The sequence below is a fragment of the Protomyctophum parallelum genome (genome assembly GCF_964188405.1).
Source record: "Protomyctophum parallelum genome assembly, chromosome: 5".
NCBI classification, from domain to species: Eukaryota; Metazoa; Chordata; class Actinopteri; order Myctophiformes; family Myctophidae; genus Protomyctophum; species Protomyctophum parallelum.
In genome coordinates, this window is record NC_139702.1 from 37537328 (window position 1) to 37558199 (window position 20872).

The window sequence follows — 20872 nt, forward strand, 5'->3', positions numbered from 1 at the left end:
ACTGTTTACATACACACAGATACAGCCCTCCCCCAATCCACAGAGAGCCCTGTTTGTTTAAACCTTTTTTATCTGGAAATCTTACGCATAATTTATATTTGCACACATTATGTTGCGCATCAAAAAACAGCCGGTCTACAAGCTCACATGTCGCAGCGCGACTCGTGTGTATTTAGAAGATGGCTAATTTCAATGCACGGTACCAGCACGCAACTATAAGTATACACCAGGCCTCAGAGGAACTCTCAATGTTTAATGGTAACCACAGCAATAGAATATTCCTCTCTGTGATTTAGATTACTCCCTGCAAACGTTTTAACCAACTACACGATCCTAGTACCCCTTTCAGAATTGTTGCACATTACTGGGGGTGAGAAACGTTTGGGTACAGTGGCCGAACCACCAAAGATACCGATTTGTCTGTACACTCTTAATGACTTTTGACTGCCTCATGAAACCATAGCTGCAGATATTCTCTAACTATTTCACACTTTAGGTAAAGAGCACCACATGTCCAGTGGTCGATAGTACGCCTACCTGTAGTGTTGAATGTATGAGAATAACTACAAATGAATCAATGAGTGTGGCGTAAATGGTAAGAACAGACTGACAGCATGGTTTTAATACCGTAGCTATTTGAAAACGCCTTTTCATTTTGACCCCGACAGGAAACGTCAGTAGCATCAAACAGCATCACACTCCTAGTAGTGTTTAAAACAAAACTCTTTTTTTTTAATGACGGTTTGTGGTTTGTGTTTTCTGACTGTTTATGGATGTTTGTCCATGACTCGTATTTATTTGTTCATCTGTCATTTTGTAGCCATCTTATTTTTGTACTGTCAAACTGAGCCCGTGGTTAAACAAATGAGCGTCCAGGCAGGGGGTTCCGATAGGAGGAAAGTCTGGCAGATTGTGAAGACTAGTAGAGTGAAGCAGATGTGAACATGTGTCGGAGGTGAAAACCACACAGGGGGATGGCTGTGCTCAGGGTAAGCGTTCGGCCCGTCACTTTGCAGATTCACGTGATAATCGCATGAACCCTTGCGTTGTCTGGGGCCAACATTATGCGAAAATTGCAGATATATATATATAAAAGCTCACAGCGTGCCACTTTGCAGCGCACTGTGAGCTAGTAGATCGGCTGTTTTCGGCAACGATATTTAGAGCGAAAATTTTGAAATGCGGTCAACCAATGAAAGGGTAAGTGGTTAACTGAAGTCATCATGAACAAAGGTCAGCCCCACATACTTGCTCTAAATCTTTAATAATCTCCCCAGCCAATTTCAGAGGACCTGACAATGCGATCACCTTTGTTTGAATAGGAACCAGATTATTTTCACAAACGCAAGAATTGCTTAGGTTGGATAGCAAAAAAAAAATAAACGGTCATAAACGCCACCTATTAGACTACAGGTAATCATGTATTCAAATTGAGCTTTTTGCCAGACAATTATTGTATGATTGAGACACTGATGGTATCCTCTACCACATTTACCCTTTCCTCAAACCCTCAGCTGGCCAATTTTTATTTTGCACAGATCATGTCTTTCATGCTGACAATAGTCCTTGAGCAACGAATGATGTCATAAATATAAAAGGAGAAAAACTAATCCTGTGTAATGAGTGTGATGTTTGTTCTTGTTGTGACAGACAACTCAACCAATGGTCCAATAAAAATGTGAGCTTTCAGGATGTCCAAAAGACTAAAGTGCCTGATTCATTATTATGGAGTAAAAAGAAAATCACCAGGGATAATGTATTTTACTTTATTGACTGCATAGGCCCACAATCAAATCCACAAAATAGTCTTTGATGGCATGAATTGCAAATAAATTATGAAGGACATTTTTTACATGTACATTAATATAAAATTCAGTGTATATTGCAATTGCATGCTCATCCATCACATTAGTTTCATATTTCAAATTCATGTTGACTTGGCAAAGAACTTTTACATATTTACAACCATTTAACTTAGTCCGAGTGTACAGCGATGTCTAAAATTCATGTTAAATTCATACAGAGCTCAATGTAATCACAGTATATAACATACTAGTATCATTACTTAATGGGCATGCGTACTGCACATTCACGCTTACTTGGTGTGTGTTTTTTTTTAAAGTACTATTTACAACCATTACACCAGGCCATATGACATGAAGTGTATAATGCCCTATTCATAGTAGAGATTTAGGTGAAGTGGCGGCCACCTCTTCACTGAAAACTGGTCTATGAATAGGCCCGGAAACTTGAGAAAGCCCAGAGGGGCGAAACGTTGTTTGTTGGGTTGAAAAAAAAGACGGGGAGCAGACATATCGTGTGCGGACATTCCATTTTCTTTCCTTCTATGAATAGGCCCAACCTTTCAACCTATCTCTGTAAACGGAGAGGAATAATGTCGGTCATATGTCCAGATCTTGAAGGTTGCCCCAGCTGGGTCCAGCTTTGACTTTAGCTTTTAGCTTCACGTACAGTTTTACCGCCGTTTCCATTTCCCTCTTCACAATCTGAGCCACCTGAACAATCAAACACATGGACTGTCAATATCACAGAATATCATCTTGGTTACTTTTTTCTTTTTTTGGGGGGTGGGAGATTTAGAGGAGAAAATAGCCGATCTACAAGTTGTTTCAGTGCCTCATGAGCTTGTAGATCTGCTAGTTTTAAGTGAAAGTGAACATTAATGGCACTTAAAGTCTGAAAAATGCAGCAGTGTGCAGGGACCTAAAGTGTGCAGGGATTTATAAATGTGAAAGGTTTTAACATGACCTTGTGACTAAATAATAACTACATACAACACAGGTTCTTCTTTCTCCCCCCCTCCACCCCCGCTTGACAGCGACCATTAGGCATCATATCATACCTGTATAAGGTCTTCTTCTGTGGTTTCATAGATGAGCTCATCGTGCAGCTGGAGTATGAAGTAGGCTCCTCTCTGATGCGACATCACAGCCCTGTTGCTGCCACCACTATCTGTGTGTGAAAGATTCAGTGCTGTGATTTTTGTACTTTTTCTGTTTTGTATGCGTCTATGGAGTTATAGAACCCCAGGTGTGTGGCTAGAATATTCAAATATGTCTTCCCTGCATATTTCTGCTCCATTATCATACAACACAGCTGTGGGCGAGGCTTAAGTTCAGGTGGGTGGTGCAAAGGTGAAAACCAGGTATACATACAACCAGGTGCAGTCGCAATGGCAGATTTTACACGTTGTGAGCTTGTAGATCGACTGTTTTCAGCATGACAACCAAGTGTAAAATGACTTATGTCTTTTACTTATACTGTCTCTCTTGTCCACTAGTCCCTTCCTAACATTTAACAAAACATTCTATTTTCTTTATTTGTTGATGAAATTTGTATATGTCTGGGTACACTGTCAGTGACGAGTCTGGCAATGATTGAGAAACCCTGCTCAAGACTAACCTACTCACCCACCTGTGTGTGTGTACTATGTTTCACCTGTGTGTGTATGCTGGTGTGAAAGTGGAGCGACTGGGAAGGTTTCTCTGAGACGTTTCTGGATGTTGACGGTGGCGATTTTAACGATGTCGGCCGCGGATCCCTGCACAGTGGTGTTCACTGCCTGGCGCTCTGCCTGGGCGAGGGTCAGAAAGGAAAAACGCAAGTAGGCCTGTCACAACAATTATTACATAATCGCTTATCGCAATTATTTGAGATAATCGCAATTATCTTTGCATAATCATCAATTGTTTCCATGTTGAACAATGTCCAATTGTCAATACATTTTCAAAAACGGCAGATAGTAGTTGATCGACGAGTTGTAAATTCAAATTAAAAAATAAATCGTTAATCGCAATTATTTTTGTGCCAATTAATCGTCAACTTCAATTTGTAACCGTGACAGCCCTAATCACAAGACAGAGAAATAACGATGGCATCACATGTGTCAACATTAGTGCTACACACACGCATACATGTGCTTTGGCGTGCGGGTTGCCCTGTGTGATCGCTGGCAGGTATCTCCGGCGGCCAAGCAGGGTCTGAACGTAGCCTCTCTTTACACAGCTCTTCACCGTCTCTCTGAGGAAAGTGTTGATCCCTGGAACACAGTACGTTAATTAGTCAAGTGTGACCCCTACCATTCCTATTGTGGACATTTCATAATAGGAGACAAAAATACTAATATATCAATACCGCAATATAAAATACAAGTAGAAATGCGGAATTCAAAATGTACAAAATACCGTGTGTGTGTGTGTATAGACACAGTAGTGGCACCACATACCTTTGTATCTGGCCTTAAAACTCTCTATGTAGCAGGCCGCGTCATTTTCTTCTACACCCATTTGCTCCCCTAAAGACTTGGCTCCCATCCCATAGATAATGCCATAGCAAATCTGCACAAATGGTGACAGCCACAGACCTTTGGTTAGTTTAGTCATAATCAAAGTGAACATTATACTGTACATGGGTACTATATGCATGTCTGTGGACGTCTTCGTTCTACCTGTTTTGCCTGTTGTCTGAGGCTATCATTCACAGTCTCTGGGTCCATGTTCTTCCATTCCGCAGCAATGCATTTGAACACATCTGCTCCGCCATTCAGCACCTGACGCACATGCACACACACCATTAATTTAGTCATAATTAATTCAATCAATCAATTCCACTTTCCGTCTTTAAAGCTGAACGTTGGTGAATGTTGGTGTTTTGGCACTCAACCTGCAGGAGGCGTCGGTCCTTGGACAGGTGAGCCAAGACTCTCAACTCCAGCTGTGAGTAATCAGCTGCTAATATCATCCCACCTAGAATGCAAATGGCATAATGTTCAATGCAGGGAAATATGTGGCATAACATAACGAACACATGCACATAATGTAAGCAAGCAACCTGAGAAAGCTATGAAGGCATGTCTCATGCTGACAGAGAAGGCTGGTCCCCTCTCTGGAACGCCTTGAGGAACTGTCTGTGCCACGCTGTGCCTCCTGGTGCTGTGAGAAGAGAAGGGTGTCAAAACGTTCAATGACTATTACTTTAACTTTGGATAAAACTGCTTCAAAACAGCGCCATTGTCAAGATCATATATACGTTATTTGTCACATACAGTTCCAGTCTTGAATCAGCCTCAATATATTTACAATGACAGTTGAAAACTAAACCCAAAAACCAACAGGTAAAATCTGTATACAAAGCAAGAAACATTATACGTTATATGTAATAAGCATGGAACTGTCAGTGCTCATAGTACGGTATGCTCTGAGGGAGTCTCCTATTTATATAGGAACAAGCTGATAAAGCGTTGACCTACCCTGGCTTAGTGGCATTGCGGCGCCCATCTTGTGAAGGTGGGCTCTCTTCAACCATTGTGGGCATATAAATCTCAAAGTCTTTCGGGACATTCTGGATGTTGGGCTCTGTGAAGCTCACTCTGCCTGCGTTAATTAAAACATAGAATGTGAATCTAAATTCATGTAATTGTGTATTAAACACTAAACTATTACAAACAATTATGTAATGTACAATACAATCATTAACGTACAGTATACATACACTATTATGTGAGTATCTAGTAGTATGTATCACCTGTTGCTGTGTGTGTCTGGGCGATGGGATGTATTCTGTCCATGGCCAGTAGAGGGTGGTGCCGTTTCTCTCTTTGCAGAGGAAACACCACTTTGGTCATAGCGTTTGTGATCCGCCTCCACTCCAAAATCACCCCTGGCAACAGGTGCAAAGGGCGGAGTTTCTCCAGAACATCCTAACAATCAATTTGAAGATGTTTAGAAGACAGTGGTTGTTGCTGGTCATAAATATATACCCGTGGCTGTGAGCTAAAAAGAAAAGTTCTATTCTGTTTTTAATGGTCAAACCCCCTTTTTGAGGGTGTGTTTGTAGCACGGAATGTGATGATTTGATTGGCTGATGTATGATGATGATAAGAGCACCCCTCACTTCACACAAGTGTGATTTTGTTTTATTGCGACTGTAGGTCACAGTTTACTATGAAAATCTGCATTTCATGTCAGTCAGTCCATCACGCTTTGTGTCAGTCAGTCGTGACACACTCCATATATGGCTGTCTCCATATCAAACCCTGGATAGCCATACACTGGACTGGATTATCACCTAGATCTGCATATATGGAGTCGGCCAGCAACTCTACATCTGAAATGTGTGTATGCAACAAGCCGTTTTCACCTTGGTTGTGCTGAATTGCTTGCCAAGCCGTACTTTTCCTCTCCCTCTCCTGGTGTAGCCTAGAGTCTTCTTACTCCTCAGTCCATCCACATCACCGTTAGGAGGCAGGTGAAGCTCCAGGAATAGTACCTAATAAACAATGCACAAAAACATGCAAAACTACGCTAAATCTGTGGTTCCAAATCAAATCACCATGTGCTACAAATATATTCTCTTCCCAAGACTCATCTGCCTGCATTTACGGTAGTCTAAATGAGTCTATTTCTATGAAGTCACATTCCCCTAGTACTATGTGTGCACTGTAAAAGATTTCCCTCTGATCCAGGTCTTTACCGGACTACTAATTATGAGATAACGTTATTTATTCTTTTGCTTAATTATTTTATTTCAGATTTATTTCTGTCATTTTCATGCTTTATTTTTGATCAATGTTGACTCTACGAAAGGGAAGAAATAGAGACCTTTTTAATTTAATATTTAATTGTTCTGTGCATAAGTCTCAAGCCAGACAACTCATCCACGATATTTGAATGCTGCAGCAAATGTTGCGACATGAAGCCATCATCTGTCATTTCCTGCCATGAAAAGACCCCAGTGCTTTAAATGGGCTGCAGATAAAAGTATCACGTGTTTGTCATTGTCACAGGGCAAGTTGGGCAACCCGTGCCCTATAGACACTAGAAGACTCTACAATATAAAACTGATCATGACAAACGCACACTGCACAGCTGCTTCCATTCATTGACGGTCATCAAGCTCCTTGGAGGTGTGTCTATGTGTAGCATCATATACCCTTATCTGTGTTGCCTAATTCTATTGTAATTGTTTTGTGCTTTATTTGATGCCTTGAAATACATTCGGAGTCTGTTAAGGAAATGTGTAATTGTATAGTTAGTCTATCTTATGGGTTGTGTTTTACCTTGTTTGAGTAATGGTCCAATTACTAATCATTGTGGGTGGGTCTCACCTGGTATATAAGGGAGGCTGATGTTGAGATTTTGCTCAGTTGGCTTGAGACAGCAAAGAGACAACACCAAGGGAGAGCTGCCAGGGTCTTCAGGGAAGGTATAGCCTGTTTTCAGTGTCTTTAGTTCTTGGTTTGTTGTTTTTGTCTTTGTTAGTTATCAAGTGTTTATTTCTTACTTTTGGTTTTTGAAAGTGTATTGTGGCCAGTAGTATTTTTGCAGTATGTTTTGCCTCAGACCGGGGCTGTGACAATCCGTCATATGGGCTGTTCATCAGTTTTGGAGGTAAATAAATACAACAAAAGATGTACATTCTTGGACTGCGTCTATTTTTGGAGCCTTGACCGCTCGGCAACTCTTAGTCATGTTATCTAGTATATTCTTATACCACTGGGGGGAGAATAGCAGTCAAACCTGTGCTATGTCATCAATGCTGGTGAGGGAGAAGCTGTGTCCAGCCAGGCTGTAAGCCTGGGCTTCCAGGACTGACAGCTTGGCTTGCATCACATGCTTCTGTCTCTCGGATTCCTCAACACTGAAGCCCAAGCCGTTCAATTCCAACAGAGCCAAGCACATCTGCGAGGGCATCTCCACACGCCGGAACATATCTGACAGAAAGCACAAGACAGTAAAGACAGTGCGGACGTGAGTGCCTGACATGAGTGTCACGTGTTTCCATGTGTAGTTTACTGTACCGAGCATTCCATCTTTCTCTAGCAGGCCAGTGAGATGGTTCATGGTGGCATGCACTAGCACGCTCTCGGTGGCTGCTCTGACACGGGGACTATATGTGTGCGCGTATCTCCCCAGTCCCAGTCCCTCCAGCAGAGGCAGTTCTTCAGGAATGTAGACAGTCACCATGTTGGTAAGAGTTCTCTCCTCACTTCCAGGGTCCAACAGCCAACATGCCACCTACGGTAGGTTCCACATTGAAAATAATTAGAATAACGTACTTATGTGTACTGTGTGTGTGTGTGTGTGTGTGTGTGTGTGTGTGTGATCACCTTGGGGTCTTCACATGGCCCCTCAAAGCTGATGCCACAACTCAGCACGAGGGTCTTGTAAATGTGGATGATGTCATAGGTCACAGCCACGCCCCTTGTTCTACCGACCACCAATGGTCTGCTCAGACAGGACTTCAATTCCTTCAGCCTCTCACTCACTGGCAAGTCAGCATCCAGGGGAGGAGGGGCCAGACTGGAGCTCAAACCTGTCAGGTGGTGGTCAAAGTGAACGTAAAGGAACACACGTGTGTGTGTGTGTGTGTGTGTGTACGAATATGTTGGTATGTGTGTGAGTCAAATATGAAATGACCTCTCAGATACATGTACATACCTGCGCTCTGCTCTTGTTGCAGTGAAATGTAGTATGCATCTCTCGATCCCCAGCAAACTGACAGTCCGATCAGAACCAGACTTTCACTGCCCCTCACTGGAAAACCATCTACCCTAGAGTCCGTCTCACAAACTGCCGCTGCAATACAATACATAAGTAAACTACTGCTGCTTGTAGTGTTAACTTGTCGTGTAAGTAATAAGTATATTTATATTTTACGGCTAACAAAGTAGAACTAGGAGGGAGACATGATTTATTTCACATCTGAAGCAATAAAGTCACTTAAGCACATTTGTGTGAATTACCTCTGCTGTGTTTTTCACCAATCCTGCCCTGGTGGTTTTGCGTGTGTTCTTGCCTGTCACAAGCAAGAGCAAGGGAATACCACTCCTTTGTTTTCCACTCGTTTATAAATGTCTGAAAGAGGTGTCTGTCACTTGCCACGTCTATGATGGAGAAGGACCCAGAGTTACTGGGAGTGAGTGACTCACTGAGGGACAACTGAAGGGAAAAGCCATCGCCGATTAGGGACGAGTCAAGATCGGCGCAAGGCTCAGCCGGAAGTGAAGGTGCAAAGGCAGAATCCCGTGCAGGATTAGAGATGCATTGAGGGTGTAGAGGGGGTTTTGGTTGTGTGGTCGAGTGTGGAACACAGTTGGGGTCCGATTTTGAGTAGGCCTTGGACAATGGTTGAGTCTTTGCCTCTGAATCCACCTCGTGTTTGTGGTTAAAATCATCATCAGATACAATCTCTGATGGACAAGGAGGTTTCGGATGGTCACAGAGTTCTCGGCAGGACGTAGGACAAGTTGGGAGGAGGGTGGCAGGAGTCGACTGGCCGAGAGGCTTGACGGACAGGGGGGACTGGACCACAGAGAAGGTGGTCAGTTTCACTCGGGGGGTGACAGGCTCCCGCCTCTGCGTGGGAGGGATCAAGTCCTCGGCAACATCCGGTCTCTCCCATGCTCTCTCTCTACTCGGATGAGATGCGTTGTCTTGGAAAGTATTCCCATCAGAAGCAGGCTGAACAACCGGCCTTGAGCTCTCTCCATCTACCTGCATTGAGGGTTGAGGCTTTTCCGTGACTTCCACCACGTCTCTGTTTTCAGCAGCAGGGTGCTGTGAGGGCTGGTCACACAGACTAGGCCAGCGGTCAAAGATGTCCTGCAGTCCAGGACTGCAGTCCAAACAGCTACCAGAGGCATTTCCTATATTTGCATATTTCAGCACAGTAGAATCTGACAGAAGGACATCCGTTCCCTCTTTCCTTTCGTTCTCTTCATTCCTTGCTTTTGCTACTTCTCCATTTGTACCTTGTTTGTTTAGAAGACAGTGGTTGTTGCTGGTCAAGTCTTCGTGGTACTGCTGTTGAGTATTGCTGGGGCCAGGTTTTGGAGGTTCTGTATGACCCTGTTGACGTGGCTCACCTTTCGCTGGAGCAGAATCCATTTTCAGACTATCTCTCTGTCCAGGCTGAAGTTCTGAATGTGACATCAGACTATGGCCCGTTTTGGATCGCTCCGTTTCACCGTGATCAGGACTTTTTTCTTTCTGCGTCTTCTCCGTTTGTCTGAGCAAGCTTCGCCTCTCCAGGAAGTGCTCACCCACCAACAGAGAGTCGCCCCATTCTGATAGGTTAAAGGAAGACACGCCCCACTGGACAGCTTCCTGCTCTTCCATCTCCTGGTTGGCTAGAAGCTGACTACGCCGTCGCTCCTTCTGGCCCAGAGGGATGTGGTTGTTGTCCTCGTCCTCCTCTTCCTCATCTGATTGGTCTGTGCTCAGGCCGGCCAATAGGGAGCTGTCATACAGGCTATCAAACAGGAACCCACTGCTGCCGTTCAGACTCTCTGAAGGGACCTGATCGCATCCCAAGTCCCCGGGAGCAGCAGCATCATCGACTTCCATGTTTTCATCTGTTACTTCATCCACGTTATCACCACCACCTGGTTGAGGAGAGATCTGCAAAGGGGGTGGGGGAATATATGTTATCAATGCCTGTATTCAATATAACAAGCTGCAACCTACTGTATGAGACCACAATATCTAACTATCATTAGTTCTACATAACACTTCAGTCACTTACCTGGGGGCTGCTGCTTAGGAAGAGTTCCATCTCGGTAGCTGTGAGAGAAATGTTCAATTTGGGTGAAGTATTGTCAGAGAAGAGGCGGTCACTATGGTGTCCCGGGTTGCCAGGGATATTGTCAGTCAATATGTGGGGTGTTTTTCTAGTGTCACTTTTCCTCAGGTTCCCTCCATCATCCTCTGAGGCAGGCCCATGTCTCCCTTCCTGTGCATTCTCCATCTCAACCTCTCTGGCTTTCATTCCATCTTCTCCCCTCTGTTGTGACTTCCTCCAGCCCTGGTCTTTCCCCTCTTCATTAGCCCCTCCAGCTTTGCATTCCTGCTGGAGGATCATTCTTTCTGTCTGAGTGTCCAACTCAAAGCTGTCACCAAAGTCTTCACCTGTGCCATCTCCATTGGCTTCCTCCCCTCCCTCCTCACCTGCGTATAACTCGGGAGATAAAAATGTACCCAACTCTTCTTCAAGCCTTCTCTGTTTGGCCTCTGGAGAAGAGGGAGGGGATGGCGGAGGTTCCTGGGCAGAAGATGTGCCTTGCAGTGGTGGGGGAAGCCCCTTTGATGTGTCCGCATTTTGGGGTAGAGTGGGTTCAGTTTCTCGGGCAGGTTCAGGAATGAGAGCAGAGGCTGGAACTGGGATGTGAATGTCTACGTTTGGGACTGGTTCTGGGGCATGGGCATCCACCGTGAGATTTAAGGGGGGTAATGTCCGCACAGACTCTACTTGTATGCTTTTCTCACATTGTATTGAACTGAGCACTTTGCTCAGGACTCTGGAATGTTTCACTCTGCCTGGCAGCACAGGTGAGCCTTCAGGTCCTGCACTAGCATCTCCTCCCGATGTCCTAATGGGAACACGGTGTAGCGTTTCTGTTCGGGATACTGGGGCTCTGAAGCGAGGAGGGGGCATGGGGGAAGAAGAAGATGGATGAAGAAGAGGGTAAAGCTGAGGAAGGGGGCTGGATATGATCTCACTTAATTCCTGTGTCAGACTTCGTTCAGGAGCAGGATTTGCTTGATGTTTTGCTTGAGGATTTGCCAGTTGTCTATCTGAAACCATACCTCCATTTTTTCTCCCTTCATCCTGATTTGTTCTGCTTTCTTGCCCTCCATGCTCTAAGCTCTGAATCATTTCTGATCTTCCTTCCAGCCTCTCTTTATCACTCACAGCGACCATTTCGTGATTGATACTTGTCTCTTCTTTCGACTTTGCAGCTTTCCCTTTCCCCACCACAAACTGTCCCTCCGTTTCACCCCCATGTTCCTTTATTTGCGCCATCGCTTTACTCTTCTCTTCTCTCCTTGTCGGAATTGCTCGCTTGCATAGATCTTCCTGGGTTACTTCTTTCTTCCCTTCCCCCATTCCCATTTCAGCATACCCTTTCTCTTGTTTATGTTCATCCTTATTCTCCCGTCTTTGCGTGGCAATATCTCTGCTTTGTCTTGTCTTGAACTTGTCTTGGTTTTGAGGGATGCATATCCGTGTTTCAGGAGAGTTGTTTGATGAGCCCAATGAGGTGCCAGAGTCTGTGGCCGAGCGGTTTCTCCCGTCCTCGTCAGCGTTATTGGAAGAGTGTGCCTGGGGAGGTAACTGGCCCGGGTCCCACTGAACCCCCAACTGGGCCAGGTCTTCCTGGAAGAGGAGCCTGGCCTCAGACACGATCTCATTGGCTGCTTCCTGTTCTGTCAAGGCCCGCCCACCACTGACCCAGACACAGCGCAGACTCCGCCTCTCAGCGGCCTCCACCTCGCTCTCATCCACCGCACGTTTAGAGCTAAGGAAGAGAAGACAATATTTAGCCATTCATTTCTCGTCTGTGCTCAGTCTCAAAGTCGGCATAATGAGCTACTTAATAGGATTAGGCATTAATCGATGACATAATCCTAAGTATTAATATTATTAATTAACTATTTGTACACTCTGAGATAGTAAGAATTGAACCATTTACCACCCATGTACCACTAGGGTAATCGTTCGCTTACAAAAAAGTTTGAGGGGTTACATTTTGGATGGAATTTCATAGTTAATTTTGTTAATGAAAACTGTGATTAAATGACGCATCAACCAGCTTTTTTCCATGAAGATGAGATGTTTAAAAGAAGGGAATTTACACTAGAAAATTATACAATTAGGCTATACCTCTTCATAATATTGTTGCCAAAAATAGATATTGGGAAACGTTTTAATTACTATCATAATTATGGTATTGTGAAATTGTGACTAGATATACTGTATAATGGGAAGACAAAGTGAAATTATGACAAATTAGACACCGACTGCAATTTTCTCGTGGAGTCCCATTGAGTAACATTTCTTCATCTTGCTCTCTCTCCTTCAGATTACACACACCTCTTAAATGGGACAGCTTTCTTCAGGGCTTTCTCCACCTCAGATACCGTAGCCCTAGCTAGCTCGGCGACAGTGCAGAGACCCTGTGCATAGAGAGCCCTGGCTCGTGTTGCATTCAGGAGAGACACCCTGACCAGGTCCACCAGCTCCCTCTGGACTCCAAAGCTCAGCCTGGTCTGGTACTGAGATAAAAGCAGTTCCATGGTGTGCCAGCCCAGACGCTTACAGAACACTGTGACCATGCCTACAGGATCGCAGAGAGTCAGAGTATGATGGAGGCTTTAGATTTGTCATTATCATTTATTTAACTCGCAACCATGTTCACATGGTATGGAGCACAGATTCATGCATTATACAATACATAACAATATGTACAGTAGGTAGCAAAAGGCATGGAATACAGCAGAAGAATGTTTTTCAGAAAAGCACCCAATTTACTGATAACTTTTGGCTTCAGATTGCAGTAATAGAATTAATTTCAACGTAGATGGGTGGGTTATAATAATTTGGCAGGTATTTTTGTCTAAAATTCATAATGATGGTATTCTTACATTCAAACAAAACGTGATAATCATCTCTGACTCCAACTTGGTTATCATTACATAGATTGCATAGCCTCTGGCTTCTTACCAGCCCTTTATATCTGCCAGTGACCTTTGGGATTCTCATGTTATTCAACCCAAAGTTACAATTGGCCTTTTTAACCTAAACTCTTTTTTTAACTGAATGTGAAATGACGTCATATATTATTAAGTTCACCTTTCACAAGAACTGATCTTTCAGTCTTATGGTGAATGTAAATGAGTCAACAGCTGCTGAGCATTCTCTGTAAGTAGATGGCGCAGATTTAAAATAGTCCATGGCCATTTCTACATTCATGTTCATGTCTTGGCTATGGAAACACTTTACACTCAAACTCACAGACATTCCCATTTTGAACAAGCAGTACCTGCATACGTTGAGGCAGACTGCTGCAGAGACTGTAACTGCCCACGACTGCAGTTGTATTTAGAGGCTACCCCACCCAGAGGCTCCTCCTTCACCAGATCCTGGAGCACCAGAGTGGTGAAGAACCTGTGGTGAGATGTAGAAAATATTAAAAAGATTTTGAAAAAAAAAGAAAAACACAATCCACACACAATGTTTTTCTGGCTTTTTTTGTTGTTTGTCTTTATTGATAGTACAGAGAGGACAGAGACAGGAAACAGAGAGAAGAGTCGGGGAGTGACATGTGACAGCAAATCCACCACTGGGCTTGGGAATCGAACCCGGGACACGCTGTCCGGGATGAAAGCCTATATGTGATACATGCCTTAACCACTTGGCTATGGGCGCCCCCACAATCCACACAAAACGCTACTGTTAATGTTGCATCATGTAATTAATGTAGATATACCGTTTATGAACAGCCATCTGTCTACGCAGCTTCTCCGTCTTGGCAATAAGTTTGCCGTTGACTGACCGAGCGAGGAAGCTTTCTTGGACCCCCACCAGCTCCGCTACTCTCTTCATAGATGACGGCAGCTGTTCCCACAAACAGAAGAACTGGTACCAGTCTATGGTCGTCCACTCGGCATACACTGGAGTGATCTGTGGAGAGTTGGGTCACAGACAACAGTAAGTGGTAGTAGTAGTAGTACACATTCAAAACAAATCATAGACTTGTATTGAATGTTGATTATCGATTTACTTTTTAAACACAGTGAAGGTCAAGAAGGTCAAGAGTTACATATTGACAATGGCATAAATTCAGAGGAGTACGGTGTACTGATAAAAGACGTGTGCGTCTTTCTGTGCGTGCATGTGAATACCAGGTAAAGGATGTGCAGGTCATTCTCCAGCACAAAGCCCTTCATAGCCCGCTGGAGATCTGCAAATATCCCCAGAGCCTCCGGTGGAGAGAGAGATGAGGCGAGGGTGGCTGCACCCAGGTGGGTAGGACAGTATCGCTCCTCTGGAGTCAAGGATTCATAGTGACATACATGCCGTGACTTAGAGCATGGATTTAAAATACATGTTGCATAAACAAATGCATTTCTGTTACGTTTCCGGTGCCTGCATATATTTGGCATGAGTGTCGACATTTATGTGGAAAATATACCAGTTGAAAAAAATACGGATATCTGTCGGATAGATTAGCCAATTTTAATATAGGATAAATGAAACAACATTTACCTTCTCCCTCTTTCTGAATATTGATGAACTCATTCTGCATCAGCCACTCCACGGAGGCCTCTATGGCCCCCTTGTTGGCCCCTGCTTCCAGCTCCTCGTTCACACCACCCCCTGCTGGACCACTGGCAGATTTCACGCTGGCAGCCAACAATGTGCACGAAGCATACAGCCCGACATCCTGTGGAGTGCTGGCCACACCTCCGACGATGATCTGTAGGTTGCAGTCACACGTGTACGGTATTAGGGCTCAGGAAAACAGAAGTACTGTAAACCCATATGGAGGGGGGGTGGATTGAATGAAGAAGTGAAAGAAGATGGCCTTCCCTATACCTCTAGGATGGCACGCAGCATGCTAGTGGTCACGCTGTCTCCTTCCCGTTGCACCAGGCAGCTGCTGATAGGCTGAAGTGCACCCTGGATGAGTTTGACACCTTTGTGCCGCTCTGCCTCCTTACATACCAGTACACTTTCACCTGAACAGAGTGTGAAAGGGAGAAAATAAACTTTGATTCAGAATATATAGAATAACATTGAATAACAAAAGATATTTCTCCAGGAGAAATTTCAGGCAGGGCTGCTGAAAGAACACACAAACTTCGATGTCCTGCCAATTATTTCAATTATATACTTTTCGTCCCTTTTTAAGCCCGATTTATACTTGGCTGCACACCGGTGTAGCACACCGAAAAAAGCAGATTTGTGAGCTTGTAGATGAGCTATTTTCGGTGTGACATGGTGTGGCGGGAGTATAGAATAAATGGGGCAATACCTGTAGTGTCTACTCCCTTTCTCCCTGCACGTCCCGCCATTTGTTTGTACGTGAGAGGGTCCAGGAGGCGTCCGTTGAAGGTGGGGGTTCGAATGATGACCCTGCGGGCTGGCAGATTAACTCCAGAGGAGAGGGTGGAGGTAGCAGCCAAAACTCGGATCATGCCCTGTCGAAAAGCACCCTCCAGTACATCTCGCTCATCAAATGTCAGTCCTACAGAGGCAACACAACACAAGAACGCTTCATTTTGAGAAAACAAACATTTGGCACTGAATTAGTTGTGCCTCAATATTGATGCTGCTCACCCGCATGGTGGAAACCCACCCCCCAGGGCACAGTGCGCTTTAGGATGGGGTCGATCCCAGCTGGAGTGCGTCTCAATTGAGCCATTACATCCACTAGACCCTCCTGGTCCAAGCGTACTGCCTGAGGCTCCACTTCACTGTGACGCTCTAAAACAATAATGCCAAATTTTGTTTGAGTAAAGTGAATGATCAGTTCAAACTGGACAGCATGTGATATGACAATAGCCACACATGCATAGATACAGGTACAGACTCTCTTTCATGGCAACTGCCATTAGACTCTATAATGCCAATGCACAAGAACTGTCTCCCCCAATACATATTGTCCTATGTTGGCCCTGGTCTTGTGTTTATGTCCACCTGTGTCTGCTGTTTTATTTCTGTGTCACATTAAGCTGCTGTAACACCTCGATTTCCCTTCGGGATTAATATAGTATATCTCATCTCATTATTTGCATCTCCATTTAACTGGTTCCTCCACTTGTCTTATTACTAAAGAGCCCTTTGAATATATATACACAATGTACATTTGTGGAGTACAGTATGTGATAAAACAATAACAATTTAAATATATCTTCAGACATCTACCATTATTTTTGAGGTTGTAAAATTCTCTAGCGATGCTGTCCGCTAGCTTCTCACACCAGTTCTTGGAGGGGCAGAAAATCAGTACAGAATGGCCCTCGTTCACCGTCTCATACGCCAGGCTTACTATGTGGTCATCATCGCCCTTTATACACACACACACACACACACACACACACACACACACACACATACACACACACACACACACACACACACACACACACACGATAAACAAGAGATGTGATAACTTATGACATGTTAAGTTAACACATTTGTATTTACTATTATTTAGTTACCTTAGCTTTGAGTAGCGGTGTGAACCGTCGAACCAGGGAGAGGCTGTTGTCATAGATATTGCTCCCCACCTTGAGGTGCTCCTGCAGGGGGACTGGTCTGTAGTCTGTCTGGAAGAGCTCAGCACCGAGCCAACCGGCCAGGAAGGAGAGGTTGGGTAAAGTGGCACTCATACCTACTATCTGTATGTCTTCAGAGAGGGATCTGTATGAAGAGACACTTTTTTTCCCTTCACTGTACATCCATACAGTACATTCAGTGCTATAGTAAAAGAACAAGGTAGGACCGACAGACACACGAACCCTGTGGTGTTGCACTTCTGTGCGATGTAACGGATTTTGGTCAGGAGCAGCTCCAATAGATATCCTCTCCCAGAATCGCCAACCATATGCAATTCATCCACCACCACAATGCCTGTTGTGTTCATACGAACCATACCACAAATTGAATTGAAATGGTATGCCACAGAAAATATATTCTTTATTTAAAGGGGTGTAATAATAATGGAATAATTGTTATTATTATGACCACCTCAATGTACATTTACATTATCCTGCTTATTACTCAACTACTCAAACAATAATTGTTATAATAAATAATAATATGACACAAAATATTGTGTGTATATATGATTTTGTTAACATTGTTCAACAAAACTGTGTAATAACGTGCATTAATCAAACATATACAAGCACTTTACTTTACCTAGTAGGTCCATACTGTCCTCTTCTATGAGTCTGTTGACGAGGGAGTTGGCCTTTTCTATTGTGCACACAGCCACATCCAGAGCAGTGAACCCTCTTGGAGCTGAGATGCTACCCATGTATCCCTCCACCCGAACACCAGCCTCCTCAAATACACTCTACAGGGACAACCTTATAAATGAGTCACTCACACATAGATTTTACACGGACAGAAATGTCCAGTCACACAATGCCATGAATCCATCTACTTATCCATCCCTTATGCCAGGCCTCACCTGAAGGTAGCTCAACTTCTCCTTGGCCACAGACACAAAAGGTAGAATGAAGAGTGCCTTTCTTTTGGTCTCCAACACACGCTTCAATATTAGTAGCTCTGACACCAAAGTCTTCCCAGCACTGGTGGGGGCTGACAGTGTAAGAAAATGAAAGGTAAACAAACGCCTGAAGAGATATTAGTAAAGTCCTGTGTTAATTTTACTTTGAGAGTAAAAAATAATACCATTTAACACAAACTTAAATTAACCAAGAGGATTTAAAAATGATACTGTGGAAAGGTATCCCCGTTTCTTACCCGAGTAGACTAGGTTACGTCCCTGAAGCACTTGTCCAACAGTAAGGCACTGGGCCTGCCATTCAAACATGTGAGTCACTCCATGTTTCTGGTATCTGTCCAGTACAGGTTTAGGCAACCCCCAACTGGCTAATAACAGTTTTTCAGCATGCTTCACAGGGGCACACATGGCAACAACACCTATGGCATAACACAAAAATGCAGGTGCATGTGAACAGAACACAAACATAGACAGTATGCACAGACACGCATATACATGTCATGCACTATAATATACTATTAGACATGAAGCATGGACCCAAAAGTCATATTCCTTACTCAGGTATCCGACCTTATTCACTGATGCAGTTTTTCAAATTCTGAAATGATCTGGTTTGCTGTTCTTCATACATTTCCAACTAAATGTACTCTTGTAAACCAATGTAAAAAGTTCAGATGGACACATATTGTGTATTGTCCTTACGCCTGATTTATACTTGGTTGCACCGTGTCTGTGTTCTGCCAGACCATCATCACGCAACTAACTATAAAACAGGCATTACCTGGCTGTGGCAAAGAGTCAGCGAGAGTACTGGTCTCCAAGCCTGAAGGGACTGTGAGCACAGACACTGATTGGTCTTTGAAGGACTGCTGGAGCTCTGCCCTCTTCCTTGCCGCTGCCAGCTGTTTGGGGCTGAACATGATGTAATTACTGGAGACATCCAACATGGAATCACTATTTGATCTTGGACTGAGACCGGAGTTCTCTTTCTTCGCCGCATTCTTCATTCTGTCAAAAGAGTGCCAGAGAAGATGTGTTAGCAGCACAGATGGACAGAGATATAACATATGCACCCAACACAAAATAATAATAAGTGATGTGTAAGGTGGACGTTATGGCTTGCACGTGGGATGCCTTTGGTGGCTGACTGTGCTTTATTTCATCTTGCCGTTGTTGAGAAACTGCAACTGACTGACAACTCTCTGGGCCCATCTGAAGGTCTTTTTCCTCCGGCTCCTCACTGAAGAGAAGCCGCTGGGCGAGGTCTTTGCAGTCAGCTCTCCACCCAGGTCTCTCACTCGCTCCTCTCTGCCCACACACTTTTGGCACTTCAGGTGGCTGCTGCGGTGCACCTTTTCTCTCAGGACCTGAACCTGAAACAGTGGGCTGCAGCAGTGCTTTGTCTCCATCTCCAATCTTTGTTGGTTGATAGCTTCTCTTCCTGTCCAGAGGCTTGGGTATAGCAAATGTGGTTGTTGGTGCTGGTACTTCCTCCATGTTTTCTGTTGTTGAAGACTCCTTGTCAGCTGCAGCCTTGCTCGGGTCCAAGGCTTCCAGTACCTGGAGCATCTCCTCGTCAAGCGCCATTGAGGATTCACTCAGAGAAAACACACGCCCTGCACCCTAAACCAAGAAAATTAAATAAAAACAGCTATGTGGGATCTACTGTATGTGTGGCGGAAAATGGACGTGGCAAGCCTGTGTTGTGAACTTGTGTGTGAAGGAGACAGTGAGAGAGACAAAAACAAACTCACCATGTTAGTGTTTACAGGTTCTGATATGTTTGTTGTGTCTACCAGAAACCGAGTCCTCTTACTTTGTCTGGTTGATTCCGATGGCCCATCGTCGGCTTGTATGCTTTACTCAAAGGAAGAAAAATACTGTATGAGCTGAGCTCTGCTGATCTGATGACAACTCGTAAAAGAAGGATCAACACTGACTGACTGAGCTAACGTTTTTACGAGGATGAGTCTAAACATCTATGAGTCTAAACTAGCCCAAATTTTGAACACTCGTAATGTATCGATTCTGACATTTGCAATAGCCCAAAATTTGAACACTCGTAGATGTATTTATCGATTCTGACATTTCCCGATTCTGACATTTTCCATTGAAAATTTCAGAATCGGGAGTAGGTCGTAGGTCTAAACAAACTAACACAGTAACATAGCCTATACCTCTTTTTCTTCACGATCGGGTGCAGTCCCATGTAGCATTTCTTTTTCGGTGGAGGACCCGATGTGGCCATGATGATCAAATCTATTCTATTCTATTAAACGTATTACTATTTAGACCATAGTAATACGTCTAGTAGAAACTAGAATTTCGTCATTTACGAGCGGAATCAAAAAGACCGCTGCGCTCGCTGCCTGGTGTTTCACGAAAACATATCGTAGTAGCAGCACATAGTCACATACTGAACTGCGAAGGTTCCGCTCTACAGCTGCAGCACAAACCTGGTACAAACGGTACAAACTGACTTCAAAGCGAGCCGTCGCGACATTCGTGTTAAACAAAATAAAACTTAATTTATATTGTTTATAATTAGTCCAACTCACCTGTTATAGAACTTTTCACACCTTTTACATTACAACATAACCATTCTAAATGGGGCTAAATGGGCCCGATGTTTATTTCTTGTAGCAATGAATATCTGTAGATACTTTCCCCATGTTCACCTGTTTATATTATATTTTAACACTTGACAATGTAAACGTATGTTTTCAATAAAGCTCATTTCAATTGATAATTGAATTGGATTAGGATATCAGTCTGTAAGGAAATAAACTTCACCTTGGAACTAGTTGTTCC

General features: G+C 43.9%; 1 protein-coding gene across 1 annotated transcript; it reads right to left on the minus strand.

The window, feature by feature from the left end:
• Positions 1-116: 116 nt before the first annotated feature.
• On the minus strand, positions 117-18990 carry polq (polymerase (DNA directed), theta). The gene is made up of 32 exons (XM_083764453.1): positions 18843-18990; positions 18301-18480; positions 18005-18135; positions 17731-17887; positions 17328-17439; positions 17028-17229; positions 16732-16873; positions 16144-16290; positions 15839-16051; positions 15400-15542; positions 15070-15280; positions 14706-14848; positions 14291-14484; positions 13844-13968; positions 12895-13138; positions 10546-12319; positions 8765-10421; positions 8460-8597; positions 8129-8334; positions 7820-8036; positions 7539-7732; positions 6160-6288; positions 5545-5719; positions 5270-5393; positions 4852-4952; positions 4684-4766; positions 4469-4570; positions 4247-4358; positions 3936-4060; positions 3460-3595; positions 2864-2973; positions 117-2516 (listed from the first exon to the last, which is right to left on the minus strand). The coding sequence occupies exons 1-32, from the start codon at positions 18979-18981 to the stop codon at positions 2403-2405; spliced, it is 7980 nt and encodes a 2659-aa protein (XP_083620579.1). The 5' UTR covers positions 18982-18990; the 3' UTR covers positions 117-2402.
• Between the last annotated feature and the right edge of the window lie 1882 nt (positions 18991-20872).

Excerpts from the sequence above, each read along its gene's own strand:
- polq (XM_083764453.1), bottom strand. The coding sequence starts at position 18,981 with ATGTTCAGCCCCAAACAGCTGGCAGCGGCAAGGAAGAGGGCAGAGCTC. Across the intron at positions 13,139-13,843 it reads GTCTGCCTCAACGTATGCAG|GCATGGTCACAGTGTTCTGT; the intron begins GTACTGCTTGTT and ends GCGATCCTGTAG. Across the intron at positions 4,061-4,246 it reads TTTTAAGGCCAGATACAAAG|GGATCAACACTTTCCTCAGA; the intron begins GTATGTGGTGCC and ends ACTGTGTTCCAG.